We start from the raw sequence: 22,991 nt of genomic DNA, 5'->3' as shown, positions 1-22,991 counted from the left end.
GTCATTACATCTTCTCTTTGGCTATAGACGAAATTTTCTGCATGAGATCCGGGAAGTTATACCATGGTGAATGTTTTGTTATGGACAACATTGTTTTGGTTTTATAGACTAAGATTAAGCATAATGCAGGGTTGGATATCTAGATGGTATCTTTGGAAGATAAGGGGCTACGGGTCATCATGGTTAAAATGGAATATGTATGTTGCAATCTCAGTGGAAAGCGGAATAGTGAAGGAGTAAAAGTATGTATTTGAGCAAGTTCTACAACCTATTGAGAGTTTCAAGTACATATGCTCTATAATTCATAAGAGGATGACATCACATGCCGTGGGATGATTAAAGTGAAGAGCAACAAGAGTTTTGTATGACAAGACGGTCGTGCTGAAACTAAAGGAAAAAGATGTAACACCATAAATTGAGGTTGAACGTTTTGATTTAATACCGATTTTATTATTATTATTATTAACTCATTAACATTTGTTAAGGGTGTGTTGTGTATCATTAAGGATGTTAGAAATGCAGATGTAGGATATGTACATAAGGTAATATGAAAACATTGAAAGTGTGTTGCTATTAACATATTGTCCTTAATTTTTGAAGAATTGTTGAAGTGGGTTGTGATTAGGCTATTGATTCAAGGCATGGAACCTAGTATAATTAGTTAGAAGTCAAATAAATCTTCCCTGATTTTGGAGTAAGAAATGAATAAATGAATGAAGATATAAAAAATTTACAAACCACAGTTGGAAAAAGTTAGCCTATCTAGGGGTTCACGAATTGTATAACCTCTGTGGTTGACAGTTTTAAATATCAAAATTTTCATGGAATGAGCTTCTGGTTCATGGCGTCTTCAGTATTAAGTGTTGATGCTTCGGGAGGATTTGATTGTTCAGATTGAGAAAAAACAATGAGGATTTGCATGCAGATCATAACAAACAACAAGAGTATTGCACAAAATGTTATCGCTTCCCAAGAGAATGAACACCATTCGAAGAATTTAAACACTCCAAATAATAAAAGACATGACCAAATAATAACAACCTGTCGATATAAAAACAAAACCAAGAGGGTAAGGTAAGCAACAAAAAATAATAAATAAATAAATAATTAGTTATAAAGTCGTCTTACATATAATGATTTCTTTGGTCTACCAATGCCATGACATTCCATGTCACCAAATGTGTTTTCAGACTGATGTAGCTCCAATGAAGCATCCTGAAAATCCAAAACATTGACATGATTATTCATAATCATCATGGGATTAATCTTTGGTGAAATGTTGATAATACCTTTTCAAGAAATATGTCTCTACACCATTGTCTAATGTCGACATCAGTATGTGGCAACTCACGAATCAAGTGTCTTTTGACATGCACATGTACCTACAACAAATAATGACACTGGAATATGTGATAACAAGTGGGAAGACTCCCAAATGGTCTTCTAATAATCTCAACTAATTTTCAAAACTTGTGAAAATGATTTAACCTAAAAAAACTAATTTAACTATACAAGGGAAAGTAAAGATGTCAATGTGATCAAAAAAAAAAAAAAAGGACAAGTATATATGGGTTTACTGTGGAAGATCTTCCTCTGAACATTCTCAAGATTGTTGGCAATGGCTCATTTTTAGGAATTGCCACTGTACAATTGTAAATTGCTGGAACAAATGAGCGCAAGTGATTGACTGCAGCAACAAAACCCTGAAAGATACAAAAATACTTACATTTTTAGTTTAGATGATAGATACACCATAAGTATTAGTTTTTGAGAAGCAAACAACAGATATCATATATATATATTCAGAGTTTGGAGAGAAAAAGAAAATAGATTTTAATTAAACCTTTGTTCGAGGGATCAAAACATTCCTAGGAACAGGTGACTTTGTTGCAATAGCATATTCCTGAGCAGCAAGAAGCTTTGCATGTGTAAACCGTGTCCCTTCTACAAAAACAGCTAACCAGAAAGGCATTGGGAAATCTCTTAGGTTTTCAAAGCCTTCCTGCAGTTCATCCCTCCCCCCAAACAAAAACAAAAAAATAAATATCATCAACATTCGTTATTCATTCCCAATTTAAATTATGAAAGATTCTTGAAATGATGAAATCTCACCATCAGTATATTCTCATCTTTAGACCAGTTTCTTTCCAGAAAGATATATTCAGTAAACCACATTGACCACCCAATAACCTGCATTAAAAAAAAAAAAAAAAAAAAACACTCTTTTTCTTATTTTGATGATATATACGATGAGTTTCTGAGACCTAATTTAAAATGTATTTAAACATACCGGAAGAAATTTTAATGATTTTTTAACCAAAGCAAGAGTGCTACCAAGACAACCTGAACGCTGCCAATAACAAAAACAAAATTAATGAATAATATATTAATATCAAAGAGACAAAGTCAAAGTATTTTTTCAAACAATTACCTGAGCCAAGACCCATCCAATGAGCCAATCAATGTCACTTTTATGGTTGCAAATAAGGAGTACATGCTCCTTACCTGAAGATATATATAATCAAAATAAGCTGATGTGTAAAATCTGTTCAATGGCTGCATACAAATGTGATAAGGTAACTAACTATATGAACTATTGAAATAATACCACAAGCGGCTAAGGAGAGCTCTCACCCATTAATTCAAGTGTTTCAGAATCTATAAATAGATCAACCTGCAAAAGATGATCATAAAATTTTAGAAAATACTATATCCTATCTGGAAGTAGAGTTTGCACCATGAGAGTAAGAAACAATGAATGAATAATAAGCATCAAACTTCCAATACCTTAATGTGTGCCCACCAGTCGAAAAGCCATATGAGCTCCAACCACAGGAGTTGTGCAAGACAAGCATTGATCTTCCTGTACATATTTTTTGAACATGGACGAACAAGGACAAAGAAGAATGCCTGAAAAGTACAATCATAAACTAGTTAACCAAATTATTAGCATTAAACAAATAAACATGATCTGAATAAAGGTTCAAATCTTCAGACTTAGCTACTACTCCCTTCTTCCCAAGATAAATGCAATGTTTGTCTGAACACATAGTTTAGTGAGATTGTTTGACTACCAATGAGATATTTGAAATGCCCTCCATAGTTTAGTATTTTCTTTATAAGTATGATGTGGAATGAATTGAATTGGAATTGGATCTCAAGATTTTTACATAAACTCATCAATTTGGAAGTTGAAACCAGTTGGTTTGAGATTAAAGCTGAGTTGTTTCTGATTCAAGGCAACAATATTCTTAATTTTATCCTCAATATAAAGCATTAAATGGCTCCCATCCCTTTAGGGAGAAGGGCTATACATACTAACGTGTCCCTAGAGACACCATGTTATGTAGTAACCGTTAGACTTACATGTCACTGGAGAAAATAAATGAAGCATATCCTCCTAATTCCTACAAACTAAAGCAAATTAACACTAGAAGTGAGCATTGCCTTTATGATTTACAGAATTTGAAACGCAACACGAAAAAAAAAGTATAGAAACATAATTTGAATTCCGAAAATTCGACGCTGGATAACAAATTTCCTCCGTTGCTACCAAATACTGATAATTCTTCGATCTCCACCCCAACAACAAATCTTTCTAATTGTGTATCTAATCATTTATAAGCAATAGGAAAAGAAAAACACAAGTAGAAGCGAAATTCGTATAGATTGGATGAATGAATTGAAATAATACCTGGAGAAAATTGATGATAAGTCCAGATAGAAGAAATAGTAAGCCGATAGGCAAAACCACCACCGCTGCGATGGCCATTGGTGTGGATTTGGACGGGAGAATGAGAGAAGACGTAAGGAGGACGAGAACGGAAAAAGGTTTGAATTGGAGAGAGATTGGGGAATGACGAATGGATGATCGCCCGACATTCTCGGCACCTGCTCGTTAACCGAGACTCGCATGCTAATTTAGCACATTTAATTTTGTTTTAAATTTTTTTTTTTTTTTTTTTTTTCATAACTACTAGATCTAAAACCGCAAATCAAATGCCAGGTTTTCTGTGAAACGCGCCAAATTTGAGATGTTTGATTTTGGAAGCTATTCAAAACTTGGTTGCTATCACTATGAGAGACTTCAAAGTGCATTGCTATTATTGCTATTATTGGTTTGGAGTGGGCTGAAGGCTCTTGGGCACTGGTGAGTGGTGCCTTCACCTTGTGTTATATTTTGGGGGAATTCATTTTCTTTGTTTAGTCTACGCTTCTCAAAATATAAAATGTATGATTTATAAAAGACGACTTTACTAAAAAGTCAAACAAACAATTTTTGTCCTAGTAGCAAACAGATGAAGAATCTACAAATGTATGTATATTGGCATTGAGCCACAAGACATCAACAGAGATTAAGAGCATCAACCTCAAGATGCTCAAAAACATTCTTTCACTCTATTATATTAACAAAAATATTCAAGTTTTTTACCAACTTAATGTTCCTGATAATAATAATAATAATAAGAAAGAAATACTAAATGGAAAAAGTGCAACCAAAACAAAATTATTATCAAAACAATCCATAAAAGAAACAAATAAAATATCCAAATGATTCAAGTACAGACAACATCAAGGCAAATAGCCTTACCCTTAATCAGAAACATTTGTGGAGAAAATTTCAACCATAAAAAATAAATAAGAATGTATTAAAAATCTGTGGTGTGTTGAATAATTTAAAGATATAAATTAAACTCATAATCACTTATAGCCTTCCGTATCACATCACATATATTTGGTCAACCAAGGTAGTTCATTGCTGTCCTTGAGTGCAAAACTCACATCATCACTGCCATTCATTCCACCATAAAGAAAAATCAGAACGTTTATAAAAAGTTAATTGATATAAAATCTTTTTAATCCTAAAGGTAATTACAATAACCAACCTAGGAAAGTTAAGCTGCAACTTCTGCAACCTGTGACTCGCCCCTGATTCACAAAGAACAATTCTTGATTCACCAAGCTTACACCTGCCAATAAAAGAAACAATCTTGAAATTATGTAAAAACAAATTTTTATTTCAAATAAACATTTGAATATAAAAATCTGGCTTACCCAATTCTCAGTAGTGTGTCCCATCCAGGAAATGTGATTCCATTGCTTGTACACAGACATGAAACCGTTTGCGCCAGCTGTACCCACAAAACAAACATCAGAAAAATAAAAGAGAGAATATAGAAAGAAAAATATGCAGACTATGATTTATGAATCATCAAAAGAAAAGAAAAAAAAAACTGACCTTTTCAAAGGTGGTTTCACTCATTCCTGTCTTATAAAGCTCATGCACCATTGCAGCTAAGAAAACCTTACTCAGTTTAGAACAATTTCTCATTACCTGAAAAAGGGCATAATTGGAATTTTAACTATATGACATGGTAGGATTCATAATGGTTTTATTGGAGAGACATAAGCTTACAATTTGACCAAAAATTCATCATTACTGACCTGAATATGAGGTGCCTGGAACATCTCCTGTATGGCTGCTTCCACATCAGCCATACCTACAAGGGCTTTTCCTGCAAACATGCACCCACCATAGATTAATGAAAGAAATCATGCTTCATAAAGGTACATTACATGAAGAAATCACATTTTCACATATTTTGTTTTATATAGTGTTTGTGGTATATAATGATATAGGTTGATAGATAAGGGGCTGTTCATTTTTGACATAATGGACTTAATGTGTTAAGAACTTAGGCCTTGTTTCTTTTTTTGCATATTAAGTCTTGAATTGATGAATTAATAAAGCGTACCGAATGAGGATAAAGTGTTTCTGTAAATATTGTTTCTTTTTTGAAATGAACGCAATGTCGGAATCTGAATAAATGACTATTTTACCCTTCTATTTAAAATTGTCAAATAACAAATGACCATTTATTTGATAACCATTGTAAATGATCTCATTAAAAAATTAAAAATCTAAATTGTTCGAATCACCATTTTATTGCATACCTGAAGTATAAACATATTGAGGATCAAACAGATAAAAAAAACAATCAAATGTGTATCATGTTAAATCAAACAAACATAAACCAATGTCTGTCGATTAGTAACATCTAATTTCAAAGACTTTTTATCAAGCTCACAAACGTACTCATTAATCAAACAATTTGTCGAACATCAAAATTATACCAACCTTAGCATAGTATAAACTCAAATTTAGAACTAAAATTCCCTTCATTTTTTTCAATGTTCCTTTATAGCATTTGGTAATCATTAATCTTTACTATATTGGATCATTATAATAATATGAAAAAAAAAATGAATCCTTCATAAGAAAAGTTAAAACAATGTTGCTGGTGTATATAATCTGATAAAAGATAGCAGCAGATGAGGTAGAAGGTATGGAGAGAGAATAAAAAGGAGGGTATAAGTGGAAAATGTAACATCTGAAAATCTAAAGTGACCTTCCCACTTTACCCACTCAGACACATGTTACACTTCTAACTTCTAAGTAGGCCTGGGTTTAGTCTTGATAGTTTGTCTTCAGTTAGTTACTAAGGGCAATATGGTCATTAATCATTATCTCGTTAGATAGATTAGGTCAGTACGTAGTACAAATAGGTGGTTAGGTTAAGTTTTTTACAAATCAAGTCCATTAAGTCAAAAAGAAACACCACCCTAATCTGGATAACTATATATAGTTGTTTCTTTTTTACTTGATCTATAAATAACGACTTAATGGATTAAGTCAAAAGAAACCAGACATAATGTATTCAAACACTAACCATTTACCTATTTGCACTTCTTTTTCTCTCAGCTCCTCTCACAATTAAATTGATGAATATTGTGATAATTGCTAGTTTAGCATATAAGAAAAGAGACTTATGTATACAGCTCTGTATCCAGACAGACATCATTACCACATATAAGACTTGATAGGAAAAAGAATAACATCCCTATAGTTGTTTTTGTAAGATTATTAAGGATTTATCTTGGAGTATTATAATTGGGTGTGTTTGACATATTAGGCTTTTGGGTATTAAGCTTAAAATGGTAATTTAGGCTCGATTAGTAGCTTATTATGTATGTGACTATGTTTTAGTAGAATATAAGAAATTAAGAATACTCGTGATATGTCAACAAGCCAACAAAACAATTCTTACCCGCTTTGGGAATCGAAATTGAATTCTTAACCCGATAGTCTGCAAGCTCTGCTGCACGTCGACATATCTCAAGGGCACGACGTGCATCTCCTGAAACTGCTGCAACCTACATAAGAACAATACACTGTATGTGTAAGTCGATTTTCTTTTTTAAGTCAATTGCTAAATCCATTTGATGGCAATTAGTGTAAATATGGACCTTTCTTGAAGCAAACTCAATAGCTTGTTTCTCAAATGCATCAATTCCTTTAAGACGACACCCAATGATTTCTTGAAGCTGCATGTAGTTGTATGGAGCAAAACAAAGCCTTTGTATACCCATTCGGCTTGAAATTCTTGGAAGCAGCTTTTCTGGAAGGTCCATGGTGTTCGCTATTCCAATTATAATAAGTTTGGAATTTGGCTTTGTAGGCCAATCAAGAATGTTGTACAACACCTATGAAAAACAAGTATCAGAATCAATCCAGGGAAGATTTTGGATCTATGGTTATGAGTCGTTGTTTATACCGATTGGTTTCTTGTTACTAGAAGATCAAGTTCATCAATGAGAAGAATACAAGGGCGATCATCATCTTTGCTGCTTTTGACCCCATTTGTAAACCTGTCATTCAGTAAGTTTAGAGCTTTTTTCCAGCTGACCCTATGTCCAGTCAAAGCTTCATAAATAACCTGAAAACAGCCATGAATTTGGTTTTAGCCTTTTAGGAAATGGATATATAATGTAGAACAGTTAAAATTCAAAAACATCTAAAGTTACTACAAGTCAGTACTCTGTATATATTCTCTGGTGTAGCCAATTTCAAGCCATTTATCTCCACAAAGGAGTAAGGTTTAGTAATTCCTGCATCAACTTCAGACCGAAGACCCCGCATCACAGAAAGCACACTCATTGTCTGTAAATAAGGGCATATTAGTATTTGGGATGCATTAAACTCAACAATGTAGTCAAACATCATACTTATGCAGCAAAGAAATTTTACCTTTCCAGTTCCAGGAACACCATGGATGTAAAGGCAACGACCTAGACATTGATCATCACATATAGCACCTTTGATAAATGTGGATATTTCTTCCATCTCTCTACAATATAAGAGAATGTAAGTCATTAAATTTAGGTGGTGATAATGAGACTAAATCAAATCAAATCAAATCAAATCACCTAAAATATCACTTACTTGTTCCTACAAGGCAAAGATTTAGGTAAAGTTGCTAGCAGAAGTGTTGCTTTTGCCTTTTCAAGTTCAGTCTGCTTGTGAGATCTCACATGCTCTGGGATTCTTTTTGTCCCAATTTTCTGAAGTCCAAAGGTGCAGCCCTTTCGTGAGTTCTGCATAATAGAAAGTAATTTATCTTAAAAATTTAATCAAGAACATGATTAAAAAGAGGGATGATAAAAGAAGTATCCTTACTGCAGCAGCCATTTTGTGAGTTGGTGTTGATTTATATGTATCTTCCTTTTCATATTCCATGTCATCATCAGTCTCAGAATCTGAATCTTCATCACAACTCCAATCTTCATCATGTTCAGCTTCTTCATCATCCTAAAAAATCAGAAGTGGTCAAGTCTTCTGATATCTTCAAATTTCTTAATTCTTTAAATTACTTACCTCTTCATTGTTTGCTATTTCAGCAATTCGCTTGAAGCTATGCCACTTCACATCGTATTCGTATTCACATAAGAACACATCATCACCTTCATTTCCAGCCTTGGCATATTCATTTGGAGACATGACATAACAATGGCGAAGGATAGTTTCCATCTAGACGACACTCAAAAGAACAATGTAAGCAATAATGAAGATACACAAAGTTATCAACCTACAACAGTACAACTGAGAAGACGCATTACCTCATTATCAGCAAAGTCATTGGTTCTATATAGCTCCCGTTTCAGATTATGTGGCTGTCTGCCTGCAGATGTTTCCTCGGGAATCATATACCATTGACCCCGAAACCAGTAGCTACCATCGACATCTTTCCATAAACTGATAAACTCCATGAATTAGAACACCAGATGTCTGGTTGAAAATGACAAAAGGGTAAAACGAGTTGTTCTAGTTCAGAAATGAGTAATTGTACCTTTCAATACGGACTGCCCACAAATCGCTTGAAAGAAGCTTTTCTTTTGCAGTTCTACGTCTTCTCTTCCCTTTCAGCGCCGCTGGTAATTCTACTTTCTTCCCCAATTTCTTCGCCTCACAATACGCACAAATCCAATCCCCTTCAGGAACTGTTTTCAATGGCGGTTTTAAGCATTTCAAATGAAAACCGCCCAAACAATCATCACACTCGATCATTAAAAGTCGGCCAGCCTTGAAACACACCCTGCACTCCTCAATTTCAGGGTCGTCATCGTCTGAGCTCGCATCCTCTCTCCTCTTCACATACACATCGTCTCCAACTGAAAACAATCCCCCGTCATAAGATACCTTCTTATAATATACTCTCCGTTTGGGTTTTGTGGAATCTTTCTTCTTCCCCTTCTGTTTATCATTTCTCGAAACCTTAGCTTTTATTTCGATAGCTACATTCTCAAATCTACTTTTCCTCTTCTTCGTCTCGGTCCTATCAGGAGACACAGGTGAAAACTCATCATCGTCCTTGATCGAATCGTCTGAGTCTAGCTTCTTCTTCAACACATTGGTTTTTCGATTAACTGAACTTTTGGGAGTGTTCGCAGGTGATGTGGTTTGACCTGGCTGAAGTGGTGAAGAAATGAAGCGGGAGCAGCGCCGAGGTGATGCTAGGGTTTGTGGTGTTTGAGGAATGGGAGTTTTTGGAGACGAGTTGAGTGCTCTTTGTGTGGTTTGCCTAAGCTTCTTCGGTGTTTCCGCCATGGAGATATTGCAGCGTTAGGTAACGACGTCAAGAGAGAGAGAGAGAGAGAGAGAGAGAGAGAGAGAGAGAAGTTGTAGAGAAAAAGAGAGAGCTTGTAGAGAGAAAAATGGCGGGAACTTGAGGCTCCAATTTCCGCCATTCTTTCAATTACAGGCAACACAAAGAAGATGCCAAGAGGGGGGCGATCCGCCGATACGCTGCCCCAAAGCCCAAACGGCTGTCAACTGGACTGTAAATTAATAGGCCCTCTACCTCTATAAACTTATATACTAGCCCATTTACAAAGCTACTTGAGCCTAGAGGCTTTATACTTTTTTTTTTTTTGTTTCATACACAACTTCAAAAAATTATATAAGCATTATTATTTTGTCTTTACTGCATACTCCTAGCTTATTTGTGTTTTGTTTATAAAAAATAGTCAAATATATCAAAAGGCAATTGGTTTGAAGCACATATGTAATTGTAAATTGTTACATAAAAAAGTTTGGAATATTAATTTTGTATTCTTAATAACAGATAAAAGGAATAGAAATGATAATCTAAGTTAGTTACATAATTTAATATTTTGATTTGTTGATGGAAATGAATTTTTTTCATTCCAATTCCTTTGATTCCTTTGGGAACCATGAATCAACCATAAGATTTTTGTTTGGTTTTTAACCATTGTAACGAAAAAGTTGATTGTTTTGTGGATTATTTCTTTAAATTAGAATTAAAACTAGATATTTTAGTCGGATTTAATTACGTTGACCATTGACTCAGGCCAACCATATATAACTATATAAATGCCCTCAATGAGCAAATTTTTTGGATCCGTTTCTCCTTTCAAACCTAGCATCCATGGCTGTAAAACTAGTCGAACACAATGCATAGAATAAAATTTTATTGTAAAAAGTTTAGAAAAATATATATCGTTAAAAACAACTAATGTTATAAAAAAATGTGTATTAAAAGGTTTGAAAAGTTAAAAGTTATATTATAACATTTATATTGAATTATATGATTTATTGCATATATATATATATATATATATATATATATATATATATATATATATATATATATATATATATAGGGGAGAGTTCAATTGAGAAAAAAAAAAAAAGGTTGAGAATGGGGGAATCATTCTCAGCCACTCATTTATTTTTGCCGTAAAAGCCTCCGTCGTACCAGCGGAAATGGGAAAAGAATAGACATGTTTTTTCCAACAAAACATATTTCCTTAAACTATGCTAATAATTACCTTAATATATATACAAAAACATAGTCTTTTTCATTTTTTTAATTTTTAAAAGCTATTTTTATCGAAAAATTATTTTAAATATACCAAAATTCATGATTTTTTATTCTCTACAAATAGACATCCATATTGATATAGTTTTAAAATAAAATAATTTTTTTTATATATATTTTCAGCTATCGTTATTCATAAGTGAATAAAAATGAATCAAATTTTTTCTACAGTACATTCGTTATTCACTTATGAATAAAAACTATGATTAATTTTTTTTTTACATTTTAAATATCATTCATATATGAATATAACATATACTAAACATAGTATATTCATATTTAAATATTAGACGATTCATTCACTTGTGAATATTACATAGTATATTCACTTGTGAATATTAGATGATATATTCACTTATGAATATTAAATAATATTTTCATATCTGAATATTACATAATATTACATGGTATATCACATGTGAATAATACATAGTATATTCACTTATGAATATTAGATGATATATTCACCTATGAATATTACACAGTATATTCACATATGAATATTACAATATGTTTTCACAAATATATATAATTTTTAAATGTTATTCACATATGAATAACATACATACTTGCATATTCGTTTTTTTATTTTAATAATCATATACTGATTCAAGTAAGAAAACATATTCATATATGAATATAACGTGGTAATTTAGTTTATGCATTTCATCAAACAGTTGGAGTGCATACAAGTTAACTATTTTAAAAATGTTAAAAACATCAAGTTATCAATTCCAAATCATCATATACTTCCGATTTCGACTTCAGATGCGACACCTATGTCTGGTCGATTTCTCATTTTGATTTTGATTTCCGAAAATCCGATTGGGAACCTGCGAGTACCGATTCTGAGTCCTTCAATGTCGACCGTGACTGCGAGTCAAGAACTCTGATTCCAATTTCATGAACAACGAAGAAATTCCGATTCCAACTGATTTCGTTTGCGAATCTGGGAAATTCCAGTTCCAAACTTTAACAAATCGATGAAATTGATGAATTTGGGTTGCGAATTTGTCTTGAACGACGAACCTCCCATCTACGAATATTGATGATTGATTAACATTGGATGACATTGATGATGATTTAGTTGAAGAAATTTGGATGATTGTTGAAGGTTGGAGGAGAAATTTTGAGGATTAACGAATTGTTATCGAATTCTCTATAGTTACGTATTTGACATTGAAGGTTATTAACATATTTACAAGTTTGCCACCGTGTCTTTTTATGCTTAGATAAATGAGTGGCTGAGAATGATTCCCCCATTCTCAACCTTTTTTATTTTCTCAATTGAACCCACCTCTCTCTCTCTCTCTCTTTCTCTCTCTCTTTCTCTCTCTCTCTCTATCTATCTATCTATCTATATATATATATATATATATATATATATATATATATAGGGCAAGGTTATTTTGTTTTTCACATTTATTGTGTGCTACAATACACCAATAGAAATTTAGTAAATTAAATAATTATAGATATTAAATGATTTCCATTATTATATGTATATTAAATGATATCCATAATTATAATTCTCTTTTTATGGAAACTAATTAAATTCGTCGTTAATGCCAGCAATAACATTCTTTCGGAATGAATTTGCATCGAGGTTTTATATATGAGTTCGTACTTTGTTTCAAGACTCAATCACTTAAAATACAATAAAGTTGTATGGAATATGAAGAACGAGAGTGTATTCTACTAGAATACGCTCTCATTCTGCTGCAATACACTCTCATTCTTCTAGATATGAATTTATTCTGAAAGAATGTTATTGTTAACATTAATGACGAATTTAATTAGTTTCCATAAAAATGAGTTATAAGTATGGATAGCATTTAATATACATATAACTAATACTAAATTCCTATTGGTGCATTCTAGCACACAATAGATGTGAAAAACATTTGAACCTCTCTCTCTCTCTCTCTCTCTCTCTCTCTATATATATATATATATATATATATATATATATATATATATATATATATATATATATTCTTCAAGCATGATGACAGATTTTTCAATAATATAATATAACAAGTTTTGTATACTATTCAGATTATTGTATATTTTTTATTTTATGTTATAAAAATGTTATATATATATATATATATATATATATATATATGTTACAATGCACTAATAGAAATTCAGTAAAATTAAATAATTATTTAATTAAATAAAGATATAAATTAAATGATTTCTATAAATGTATGTATAGTAAATGATATCCATAATTATAATTATCTTTCTATGAAAACTAATTAAATCCGTTATTGATATCAACAATAACATTCTTTCAGAATGAATTCGCATTTAGGTTTTTATGTATGGGTTCATTTTTTGTTCTAGGACTCACTCGGTTAAAATACAATAAAGTTGCATTGAATATGAACAACGAGAGTAAATTTTGCTATAATACACTTCCATTCTGCTATAATGCACTCTCATTCTTGTAGATACAAATTAATTCTGAAAGAATATTATTGTTCATTAATGAAAAGTTTAATTAGTTTCCATAAAAAGAATTATAAGTATGAATATTATTTAATATACATATAATTTTTACTAAATTCTTATTGGTGCATTTTAGCACACAATGGATCTGAGAAACATTTCAACCTATATATATATATATATATATATATATATATATATATATATATATATATATATATATATATATATATATTGGAGTAGGATCAAATCAGAACGCCTAAAAGGTTGAGAACGCAATAACACTTATCAGGCAATCATTTTATTAGGGTATTTAAGTAAATTTATATTTAATCTATTTTTTAATTAATATAATACAATTAATAATCAATATATTATCCATTAATATTTTCCTATAATTAAGGGATATTCCATAGTTATCGTTCAAGGAGATATTAAATTGAAGATACGATTTCCAGGGACGATTTCGAGTATAGCAATCGGGATTTCAGTCGAATTTTGTATATTGTTAATCATTTACGTTTGAAGATAACAACGCAGTATGCCATTCGTGATTCAAATCAATATCGATGTCGGACTGTTTTGATTACAGTAACGATGATACATAAGATGATGATCAATATGGCGAAGAAGAAATCAACTGTAATGAATATGATGACGACGATTTTTATAATTCTGATGATCAATACAACGGAAGAAATCAATTATCTGATTATGCGAGTGAAGGTAAATAATGAAAACAATGTCAATATTTTGTAAATACAGATCGTGTTTTTCAATAGTTATTGAATTTTTCTATATGTTGAATAAGACCAGAGTACATATTTGTATATGATTAGTCATATACGTTGCATGTATTAATTACGTAATGCTGGTTTATATCACATATCGTTGTACAGGAGTCCCTCGTTGGTGATTTTTTCTTAAGTTTAATACAATGTTGATTAAGTTTGATAATCATTGGTGATTATGCGTTAATACGACTCAAATAAGTAAACAATTCAACTCTGGTTACTGTTTCACAGACGTTTATTATGATTATAAAGTTTTGTAGTTTATGTATACGTAATTCATAGAAATTTATATCAGGTCTTGCATGTCGCATTATTGTTTTTTGTTGTCTTAAAAACAGGTACAAATCGAACTGATTCTGAAGAGGAATCATTCAATAGTAATGTTGTTGACTCGCCTGGTGGGAAAACCAAGTTGTGGAAACCTATTGTTCCTAAAGATTTTATGCCAGATGTAGATGCTATATATCAATCATTAGAGGAGGCGGTTGAAATGTATAAATTATATGCAGATAAAGCAGGTTTTGGTGTCAGGTTAAATACAGTAACGAGGTTTGGTTACAAAACCATTAAAAAAAGGTATGTAGTGTGCAACAAAATGGGTAAAATACCTAACAGATCAACTGACACTTCGGATCCTGAGGGGAGTGGAAGGAATAAATGAAACTCAAACTTCAAAATTACGGACTGCAAGGCATTGATAAAGTTTGAAAGGTTACATATGCAAACTAATGCTTGTAAAATATATGAGTTTGAAGAGAATCACAACCACCCCCTAGAGACTAAAGAAGAAAGACGGTATTCCAAACGTGCACGACGACTTAGTTATAAAGACAAGGAGTTTATAGTGCGTTCTTCAACATCTAACATTGGTGCAACAAAGGCACACAAGTTACAAGCTAGTTTGCAAGGAGGTTATGAAAACGTTGGCCCTGAAGCAATTGATTATAAAAATTTCAGAAGGTGGGAAACATTATAGGTGACAAGGATGCACAGCTGGTTGTTGACAAAATGAACATGAGGAAAGATGAGTTACATAATTACACATTTGGGTATAAATGTGTTGATAGTGTGTTAAACGCAATGTTTTGGGCGGATGAAACCGATAAGTTATATTACAAGGAGTTTGGAGATGTGATATCATTTGATGCTACATTCCAAACAAATAAGTATGCTCTTATACTCATTACACATTTTTTTTTATTTAAGTATGAATATTGATGTTTTTTTGACTTTGTAATCAATATTGAATCTGTTTTTAATTACCTTTTTGATACAGGTATGGAATGATTTTTGTGCCGTTTACAGCCATTGATAACCACAAACGTTCAATAAACATTGGGACAGGTTTGTTAAGCAACGAGTCAATAGAATCTTATCGTTGGTTGCTCGAAGCTTTTTTGAAAGCACATGTAAAACACCCTCAATTAGTGTTAACAGACCAAGATCCAGCAATTCTACAGGCCGTTGAAGCAATATTTCCTACTTCTAATCATCGTTTATGTATGTGGCACATTATGAAAAAACTACAAGCCAAGGTGTGTATATTTTGGTCTAAGTTAACACGCAACATGTTTTATTCATCAATGATTTACACAGTTTTACATATTTTTAATAACGATTAGCATACATATTGTTTATTCATAGTTAATCTAATAAATTTCTATTTTTTTTTAGGTTTCAGCCGATTTTTTGAAAAACACTAATTTTCGTAAGCATTTTACAAAGCTTGTTTGGAATGTCTATATCGAGCCTGAAGTGTTTGAATCAAGGTGGAAACTGCTTATGAGAAAATTCAAACTACAAGACAAAAGATGGTTCAAAGACATGTAGAGGAATCGAAAACTTTGGATTCCAGCCTATTTTAAAGACATGCCACTACACGGTCTGATGAAAACTACTTCAAGGTCTGAAAGCGTGAACTCATTTTTTAATAAATACTCTAACTCTGGTAATTTGCTTATCTATTTCATGATGAACTATGACACCGCAATTGGAAAGCAACGAAATGCTCAACAGAAACTAGAACATGATACAAAAAATGCAAAGCATGAAATGACGCTTCCAAGTGGCTTACTAGAACATGCAGCTGCGGTTTACACTAAAAAAAATTTCTATGAGGTCAAAAAGAAAATATTTAAAGCATCCTGGTACTGTTCTATCGACAGTGTTGAAAAGATTGATGGGTCGCAAGTTGTTATGATTACACAAACGGATAAGAGCAAACAGTTGAAGATAAAATGCAAGGTTATATTCATCGTTTAAACACTTTTCATTAGTCATCATACACGTATATTATATCATTATTTTTAAATTACATATATTTTTTTCAATATTATGCAATAACCACCAACTAATATGTTACTTCAATCAGTTACTAACATACATTATTTTTATTATACAATGTAGGTTGAACTAAAGTTGCCTGAAAAAGAAGTTAAATGTTCATGCAATCACTTCATACGTACTGGCATTTTGTGTCGTCATATTTTTGCTGTATTGAAAAACAACCATATTGAAGAGATTCCAGAGCAGTATATTCTAAGAAGATGGAGAAGGGATGCAATTTCCAGCCATTTGCTTGCCATGAAACATGTTGCCATGGAAATAGAAGATGACACCTTTAAACTTCTAACAGAGGCATACAACAATATTGAATACTGCTTGGATCATTTCAAAAGAAGCAAAGAGAAATTGTTGGAATTTGTTGAAAAAACACGTACGTTGAAGCAGGCAGCAATGGAGTTTGGCAGTTCCAACCAAACATCATCTGATAACGATGAAGAAGAAATTATCTGGATGCTTGGAATAAGCAACATTCCTGATGAAATAAATATCCATCCACCTGCATCTATACGTACCAAAGGTAGTGGAACTAAGAAAAGAATGGTTAGTGCTATTGAGAAAGTCGTTGCAGCTGCAAAGAAAAAAACCAGAATGTGCACAGGTTGCAATCAATATGTTAACCATAATTGGAAGACTTGCAAAGTAAGACTTGCACGAGAGTCAAAAGCAGCTTAAAATTGCCCAGTCGTTTTCCCAATAGATTTTACTTTTCTATTACATTTATGAATAAGAATATGTTTCTATGATTTAGTAGGTTATGTTATCTTAAACCACTTTCATTATTTTTAACGTTTTTGTTTTATTCATAGATGAATAATAGCAATGCCAAATTTGGTAATGTTAACAGATTAATGATATTATCTGGCATTTAAACCTCTTTTATTAGATTAAAACAGTTCGCACTTACAATATATATACTTTTCCTTTCTTGAAATTATAAAACCATCAATCATTATATACTATAGTCATATACAATCCAAGCAGTATTCATAGTTTATTGTATGTTGTTAGTAGTATATCTTAATAACAAATGTTTGTACGATTAACTTTTAAAACAGCTATACATCATATATTGATTTACGTTTGCGTTTGGGTAAATTTTAGTCATAAGTTTAACCATGGTCGACTTTAAACCCTTAAGTATAGTCAATAATGAATAACATCATAAATACATTAATTATTTTCAACATATTGATGATATGAAAATTGTTAAATACTCTTCTGTTTAAGATAAAACAATTTGCATTTAAAGTATAATATGTTAGGAATAATTCAAGTAAGTGTTTATGTTATTATTAAATATTTAAATAACAACATACTTTAAGATATAAACCCACCAACAATCATTATATAATATAGATATGTTCACTTTAATTATTAAAAATTCTGATTGTATGTTGATAGTAAAATAGCATATTAACAAATGTTTGTTAGTTAGAATCATTACTAAATATACACTAAAACTATACCATCAATGTTAATCATCATTTTTTAACATAACTTAATTTTTCAAATGTTAATGTAAAATTATAACTACTAAAATATCACTAGTCCATTACTAAAATTAGCAAACCAAAAGTAAGTATTGTACGTTCAGCAACCCAAGTTAACATCCTTAGCATACAAAAGCATTGTTTTTAAACTATCCAAAAGAAACCATTGAAGTCATAACTAAAATAACTTTTTTAACATAATTAACTTAAATCATCCAATCTCCAGTAAAATTTCTTCCTTTGCAATGACCAACATTTGAGAACATTGTTTTGAAGGAATCTTGTGGAATTCATCAACCTTTTGCAGCACATAATCCTTTTGCACGTTATATTCATGAGTGAGGATTTTGTATAAATACTTTGTCCTCAGTTTAACAAGTTGATCATCTTGTGCAGAAGACTCGTTCTTGAACCCAACTTTAAACTCATTCATACTTCCACCCATATATGTTTCCATGTGACGCATCGTAAACACACCACAATCAATGCTGTTGTTTATTGTTCTCCAAGGCATTTCCAGTCTATGTGGCATCACATGTGAAAACATCTCAGCTTTTGGACGATTCTGAGATTTTAAGTAATCAACTATGTACTCTTTCTGAAAATGTAAAAAAAACATTGTCAACACATATGAAATTTTATTAAGTATGTAAAGTAATTTTTATTAATCACTTACAATGATTTGGGGCAACTGACCATATCTCTCACCATCAGGATCATCAACTTTGTTGTTGTCAACGATTACAAACTCTGGTTGTTGTAGATTGATCACAAAAAGGAAAATGTGGAAGGAACGGATGATTGGTAGGAAAAGCTGCAACGTTTATTAATTACAACTGTATTCACTTTATTTAATATTCATATTTGATCAATGATAAATACACACGTAAGTAAACTATGGAGATATATCTCTTACCAATCCAACAAAACGTAGGCTTGCGTCCATATCTTCAATAGAAAGCACCAAATTCTCAATGAATTTATCTTTACGTTGACTTTCTGTTAAATCACTTTCAAGATACGAATTCTGTGATCGATTTTTAAAAACTCATTAACTTTTTTATATGTTGTATTTAAAAAATAGTATAATCAACATTGAACAATATTAAATTATACCGTCACATCTGTCTTGCAATAAACTCTCAGAGGCGATTCAGGTGCACACTTACTTTCATCAAGATTCAACACTTGACTCCAACAATCAATGACATGGCCAAATAGTTCACATGTTGGAAAAAAACTTTCCATGTGAAACCTCTGAGCAGAAAAACCATCCAAAGTGTGGAAAACTATATCACTGCAAAAGACGTGAACAATTAATACTATTTTTAATAAGCAAACAATAAAATTAAGTAATTTTAAAAATATTTTAAATGCAACTTACTTTGGCTCTCCCTGGAGAGTGAATATCCATTCTGCTACACGTTTTTCCTGCCGTGGAACTCCTTTGATGATATCAACAGCCCGCATAACGTAAGGAGATTTTAGATATTCGGATTTCATGCGAGGCCTGTACCCTCTTCTACTAACCCAATGTTCATCATTATTGAATGGTACTACAAACAAAGGAATTGGCATTTCCATTTTAGATGGTGGTGTATTCTTAAAAGATTTTGTTCCAGATCTATTCGCGAAGTCTGCATATTCCTGTGACATTTGAATACTACATTTTGCTATCGGGGAGTTGTCAAACTGTTTGTTAGTTGTAGCTAGAATCAGCGTACGTTCAATTTCAACCTCGTTATCATACCACCATTGAGATTGTTCTGGTTCCTCTGATGCAGAAACTTCAGTAAACAAATCATTTACTTTGTTTTTCCATTCTTTGACCAACTGATTATCAGGATATTTCTTAACAGCATCATTTATTGTCTTCCAACACTTTCTTTTGCTGCAATATCATGTCGTACATCTCCTTTATTGTTGAAATAGTTGTCTAATTAGGTCACCACAATAGAATTATGTTACAAACCAAATAAAAACATTAATATGTCAGTTAGTATTAATTAATACTTTAGAAACTCATTATTCAAATGTGAATAGGTAATTAACTACCTCAACACTTTCCCCACTTCCACTAAAAATATCATCTCCTTGATTTCCCTACGAAAAGCAACATAATATTAGTTGTTGTACTAATAACTTATTATTTAGTAATGATTATATTATATTACTACCTTACACCTTACATCTCCTGCATCATTTCCCTGTCAATAATGTATGAATGTAATTAATTTATACTATACCAAATAAACAAATAATAAATTTCATATGCATTGTTCAATACAATAAAATATTACCTGAACTTTTTCTTGCCCTACATTACCAGTTCCCGATGCTTCATTGATGACTTGAAATGGATCTTGCAATTCACCCATACCCAGACCAATTGTCCTACACTCTACTCTTTCTCGCTCACGTAGTTTATCAACATTCCAACAACATATTGTTGGTCTGCATCGTACAATCTTCACTGAATCGCATCGAACACTTTCTACGTATAGCAACTACAACAAAGACAAATAAAAAATGTATTACTTAAATACACTTTAATGAATCTGCACACATAAGGCTACAAATATTGAATGACAGTTTAATTTAAAAGAAATCTTACCAGCAGTAATATAATTGGCCCAACATAGAATCCTTTTTTGCTATTTGGATTCCATGCACTTTTTGTCTCCTTAAGGCAATCAAAAACATATCCACACCAATCAATGTCACTTAGATCCAGGTCTTTCGTCACTTTTGATAACATCGACAGGTCACATGTGCCCATGCTCATCGACTGACCTAGTGTATTACACAACAGGACAAAGATGTTTACTTTAAACATTAAATATGCATGTGTTGATTGCATAATAACTTGTTGAACTGCCATTGGTCTAATATTATCTTCATCTTCGAATTGTTTTCTCCAAACAGTTATCGTGTCATCTGTGACTTCTCTATAAGACATGGACTTTATTGTAACATGTCCCAGAGGCAGACCCAACATTTCGTGAATAACTTGCCAATTGATTGGTATCTCTCCATGATGAAGTTTGAGTACCATCCTATCTGCGTTAAAATTCCTGACGATATAATGCCCCATAATTGATGCACACCCATCCACTTTCATATTCAATAAATGCCCCAGACCAATAGAAGAAATATAAGCTTCCTGTTCCTTGCTAAGGTTATGCATACAACTGTACAAAACATTTGGAGATGTCCGTACTTGTATTCACCTAGCTTCTTCTGCACCACTTGCTACAACTTTAGGCAGTTTTCTTGGCTTCAATACATTTCCTTCTTTATTCCTTCGTCTTTTAAATTTCTTCACATTTTCTTTGTCATCATCTTTGAATGAAGTATGATGCCTTCTCTTTTTCCTTGTTACCACAGTTTTGTCAGCTTCAAAATCAGAGTCTTCATCTTCGTCAAGATTCTTGACAGTAACATTATCTTTTCCTGTTAAGACATATTTAACACAATAAATGATTATAAATAAATTACCAAACCAATGCTATACTAAATTAATTAAAAAAAATAACACTACCTGAAAATGACTTTATAACAACAACTTCATCACCTTTTGTTTTACATCTATCAAAACGTCTTTTTGTTCTCAATTCATTTTCCCTATTTAGTCCACTGTCTTCTGTCAAGTCATAACTTTCAATCAAACCTGCCAATAATTAGACAACATAATCATCACTGAAGATACTTTAATATACAAGTTACATTACATGAAATCATCATTCATACCTTTTTTTCTGTATATTTTTTTTAGCTTTTGAAAACGTTGAATTTCCTCCATCAAACTTCTTCACATTGACTTTGGGTTTCCTGTTCTTTTCTATTAATAAATACAAAACAAACAAGTTATTAAAACTAACTACAACATCAAACTCTAAATAAATTTATTTCTAAACAAGTACATTACTTGAATCTGAGCTCAAAACTACAACTTTAAGATCCCTTCGCATTGAATGAGCTGGTGTGCGATTAACACGTTCCCCCATACCTGTCCAAAAAATAAGACACATAATCACTATAATTTCAAATTGATATTTAACATTTTTAATTTCATATAATCACCATCACCACCAATTTGTTTTTTAGTTTTCTTCTTAGGTGTTGAACACTTCTTCTGTCCTTCTCTTCTAATCTGAGGTTGTACTAGTTCGTTTCCTTCATTGTCTTCATCTTCAATATCAATAAGCAATAGATTGGATTCTTCATTAGTGAATTTGCTGAATGTCGTCTTTAGTAATATCCTCTCGCTTTTCTTTCTACCTAATAATAGAATTAAAATACCTTAATCATTTATAACTCATAATTGAATCATTAACAACTCAAATAATCATCCATTATACGTACTAAACACAAACACGATTAAACACATACCCAAAAAACAGAGGAATGTTTACAATAATCATCAGTAAACAAACAGTATACTTAACTTACTCACATAAAACAGTTGGGACTCCTACACCATTATTCTTTACATACAAAACATACTCAATAAAGTACCTATTCACAAATGAATATGTCTTTAACAATATACAAAACATACAACCAACAACAAGGAATAATACTAGAAAAAGTACTTATGTCTCAAAAACAATCGGATTTTACAAGTAATCATTAGTAATAAATGACATTTATACCCTTCGGTA

General features: G+C 31.7%; 2 protein-coding genes, 1 long non-coding RNA gene, 1 other non-coding gene and 1 pseudogene across 4 annotated transcripts; 1 reads left to right on the top strand and 4 right to left on the bottom strand.

The window, feature by feature from the left end:
* Window positions 1-695: 695 nt before the first annotated feature.
* On the bottom strand, window positions 696-3,931 carry LOC145090683 (1-acyl-sn-glycerol-3-phosphate acyltransferase 2-like). Its single transcript, XM_079028803.1, has 11 exons — window positions 3,695-3,931; window positions 2,788-2,910; window positions 2,635-2,674; window positions 2,432-2,505; window positions 2,291-2,350; window positions 2,113-2,190; window positions 1,844-2,002; window positions 1,578-1,703; window positions 1,290-1,382; window positions 1,129-1,215; window positions 696-1,041 (listed from the first exon to the last, which is right to left on the bottom strand). The coding sequence occupies exons 1-11, from the start codon at window positions 3,770-3,772 to the stop codon at window positions 820-822; spliced, it is 1,140 nt and encodes a 379-aa protein (XP_078884929.1). The 5' UTR covers window positions 3,773-3,931; the 3' UTR covers window positions 696-819.
* Window positions 3,932-4,507: 576 nt separating this feature from the next.
* Window positions 4,508-10,086, bottom strand: LOC145087961 (origin of replication complex subunit 1A-like). The gene is made up of 15 exons (XM_079026120.1): window positions 9,189-10,086; window positions 8,959-9,094; window positions 8,717-8,869; window positions 8,519-8,650; window positions 8,285-8,436; window positions 8,090-8,189; window positions 7,880-8,002; window positions 7,617-7,778; window positions 7,309-7,545; window positions 7,110-7,215; window positions 5,446-5,516; window positions 5,240-5,335; window positions 5,056-5,132; window positions 4,887-4,970; window positions 4,508-4,789 (listed from the first exon to the last, which is right to left on the bottom strand). Exons 1-15 carry the CDS (start codon window positions 9,944-9,946, stop codon window positions 4,726-4,728), a joined length of 2,451 nt encoding a protein of 816 aa, XP_078882246.1. The 5' UTR covers window positions 9,947-10,086; the 3' UTR covers window positions 4,508-4,725.
* On the bottom strand, window positions 8,732-8,809 carry LOC145090977 (small nucleolar RNA snoR28). The gene has a single exon (XR_013701896.1). It is a non-coding gene; the product is annotated as a small nucleolar RNA snoR28 (small nucleolar RNA).
* Window positions 10,087-14,318: 4,232 nt separating the features above from the next.
* On the top strand, window positions 14,319-17,509 carry LOC145089917 (protein FAR1-RELATED SEQUENCE 5-like; annotated as a pseudogene).
* A 1,531-nt stretch (window positions 17,510-19,040) lies between these two features.
* Window positions 19,041-19,545, bottom strand: LOC145090682 (uncharacterized). Its single transcript, XR_013701711.1, has 3 exons — window positions 19,444-19,545; window positions 19,244-19,354; window positions 19,041-19,141 (listed from the first exon to the last, which is right to left on the bottom strand). It is a non-coding gene; the product is annotated as an uncharacterized LOC145090682 (long non-coding RNA).
* Between the last annotated feature and the right edge of the window lie 3,446 nt (window positions 19,546-22,991).

The sequence above is a fragment of the Lactuca serriola genome, chromosome 2 (genome assembly GCF_051521515.1).
Source record: "Lactuca serriola cultivar US96UC23 chromosome 2, Lser_US96UC23_V15, whole genome shotgun sequence".
Classification (NCBI taxonomy): Eukaryota; Viridiplantae; Streptophyta; class Magnoliopsida; order Asterales; family Asteraceae; genus Lactuca; species Lactuca serriola.
Note: the sequence above shows the minus strand (reverse complement) of the source record. Positions and strands in the feature narration are given on the sequence as shown.

What these genes read in the sequence shown, in the direction of transcription:
- LOC145087961 (XM_079026120.1), bottom strand. Translation starts at nt 9,946, where the DNA reads ATGGCGGAAACACCGAAGAAGCTTAGGCAAACCACACAAAGAGCACTC. An exon ending in GTGTTCCTGGAACTGGAAAG is followed by an intron (nt 8,003 to 8,089) that starts GTAAAATTTCTT and finishes CCTTATTTACAG; the next exon opens with ACAATGAGTGTGCTTTCTGT. An exon ending in TAGTAACAAGAAACCAATCG is followed by an intron (nt 7,546 to 7,616) that starts GTATAAACAACG and finishes TGTTTTTCATAG; the next exon opens with GTGTTGTACAACATTCTTGA.
- LOC145090683 (XM_079028803.1), bottom strand. Translation starts at nt 3,772, where the DNA reads ATGGCCATCGCAGCGGTGGTGGTTTTGCCTATCGGCTTACTATTTCTT. An exon ending in AAGATGAGAATATACTGATG is followed by an intron (nt 2,003 to 2,112) that starts GTGAGATTTCAT and finishes GATGAACTGCAG; the next exon opens with GAAGGCTTTGAAAACCTAAG. An exon ending in GAGACATATTTCTTGAAAAG is followed by an intron (nt 1,216 to 1,289) that starts GTATTATCAACA and finishes TTGGATTTTCAG; the next exon opens with GATGCTTCATTGGAGCTACA.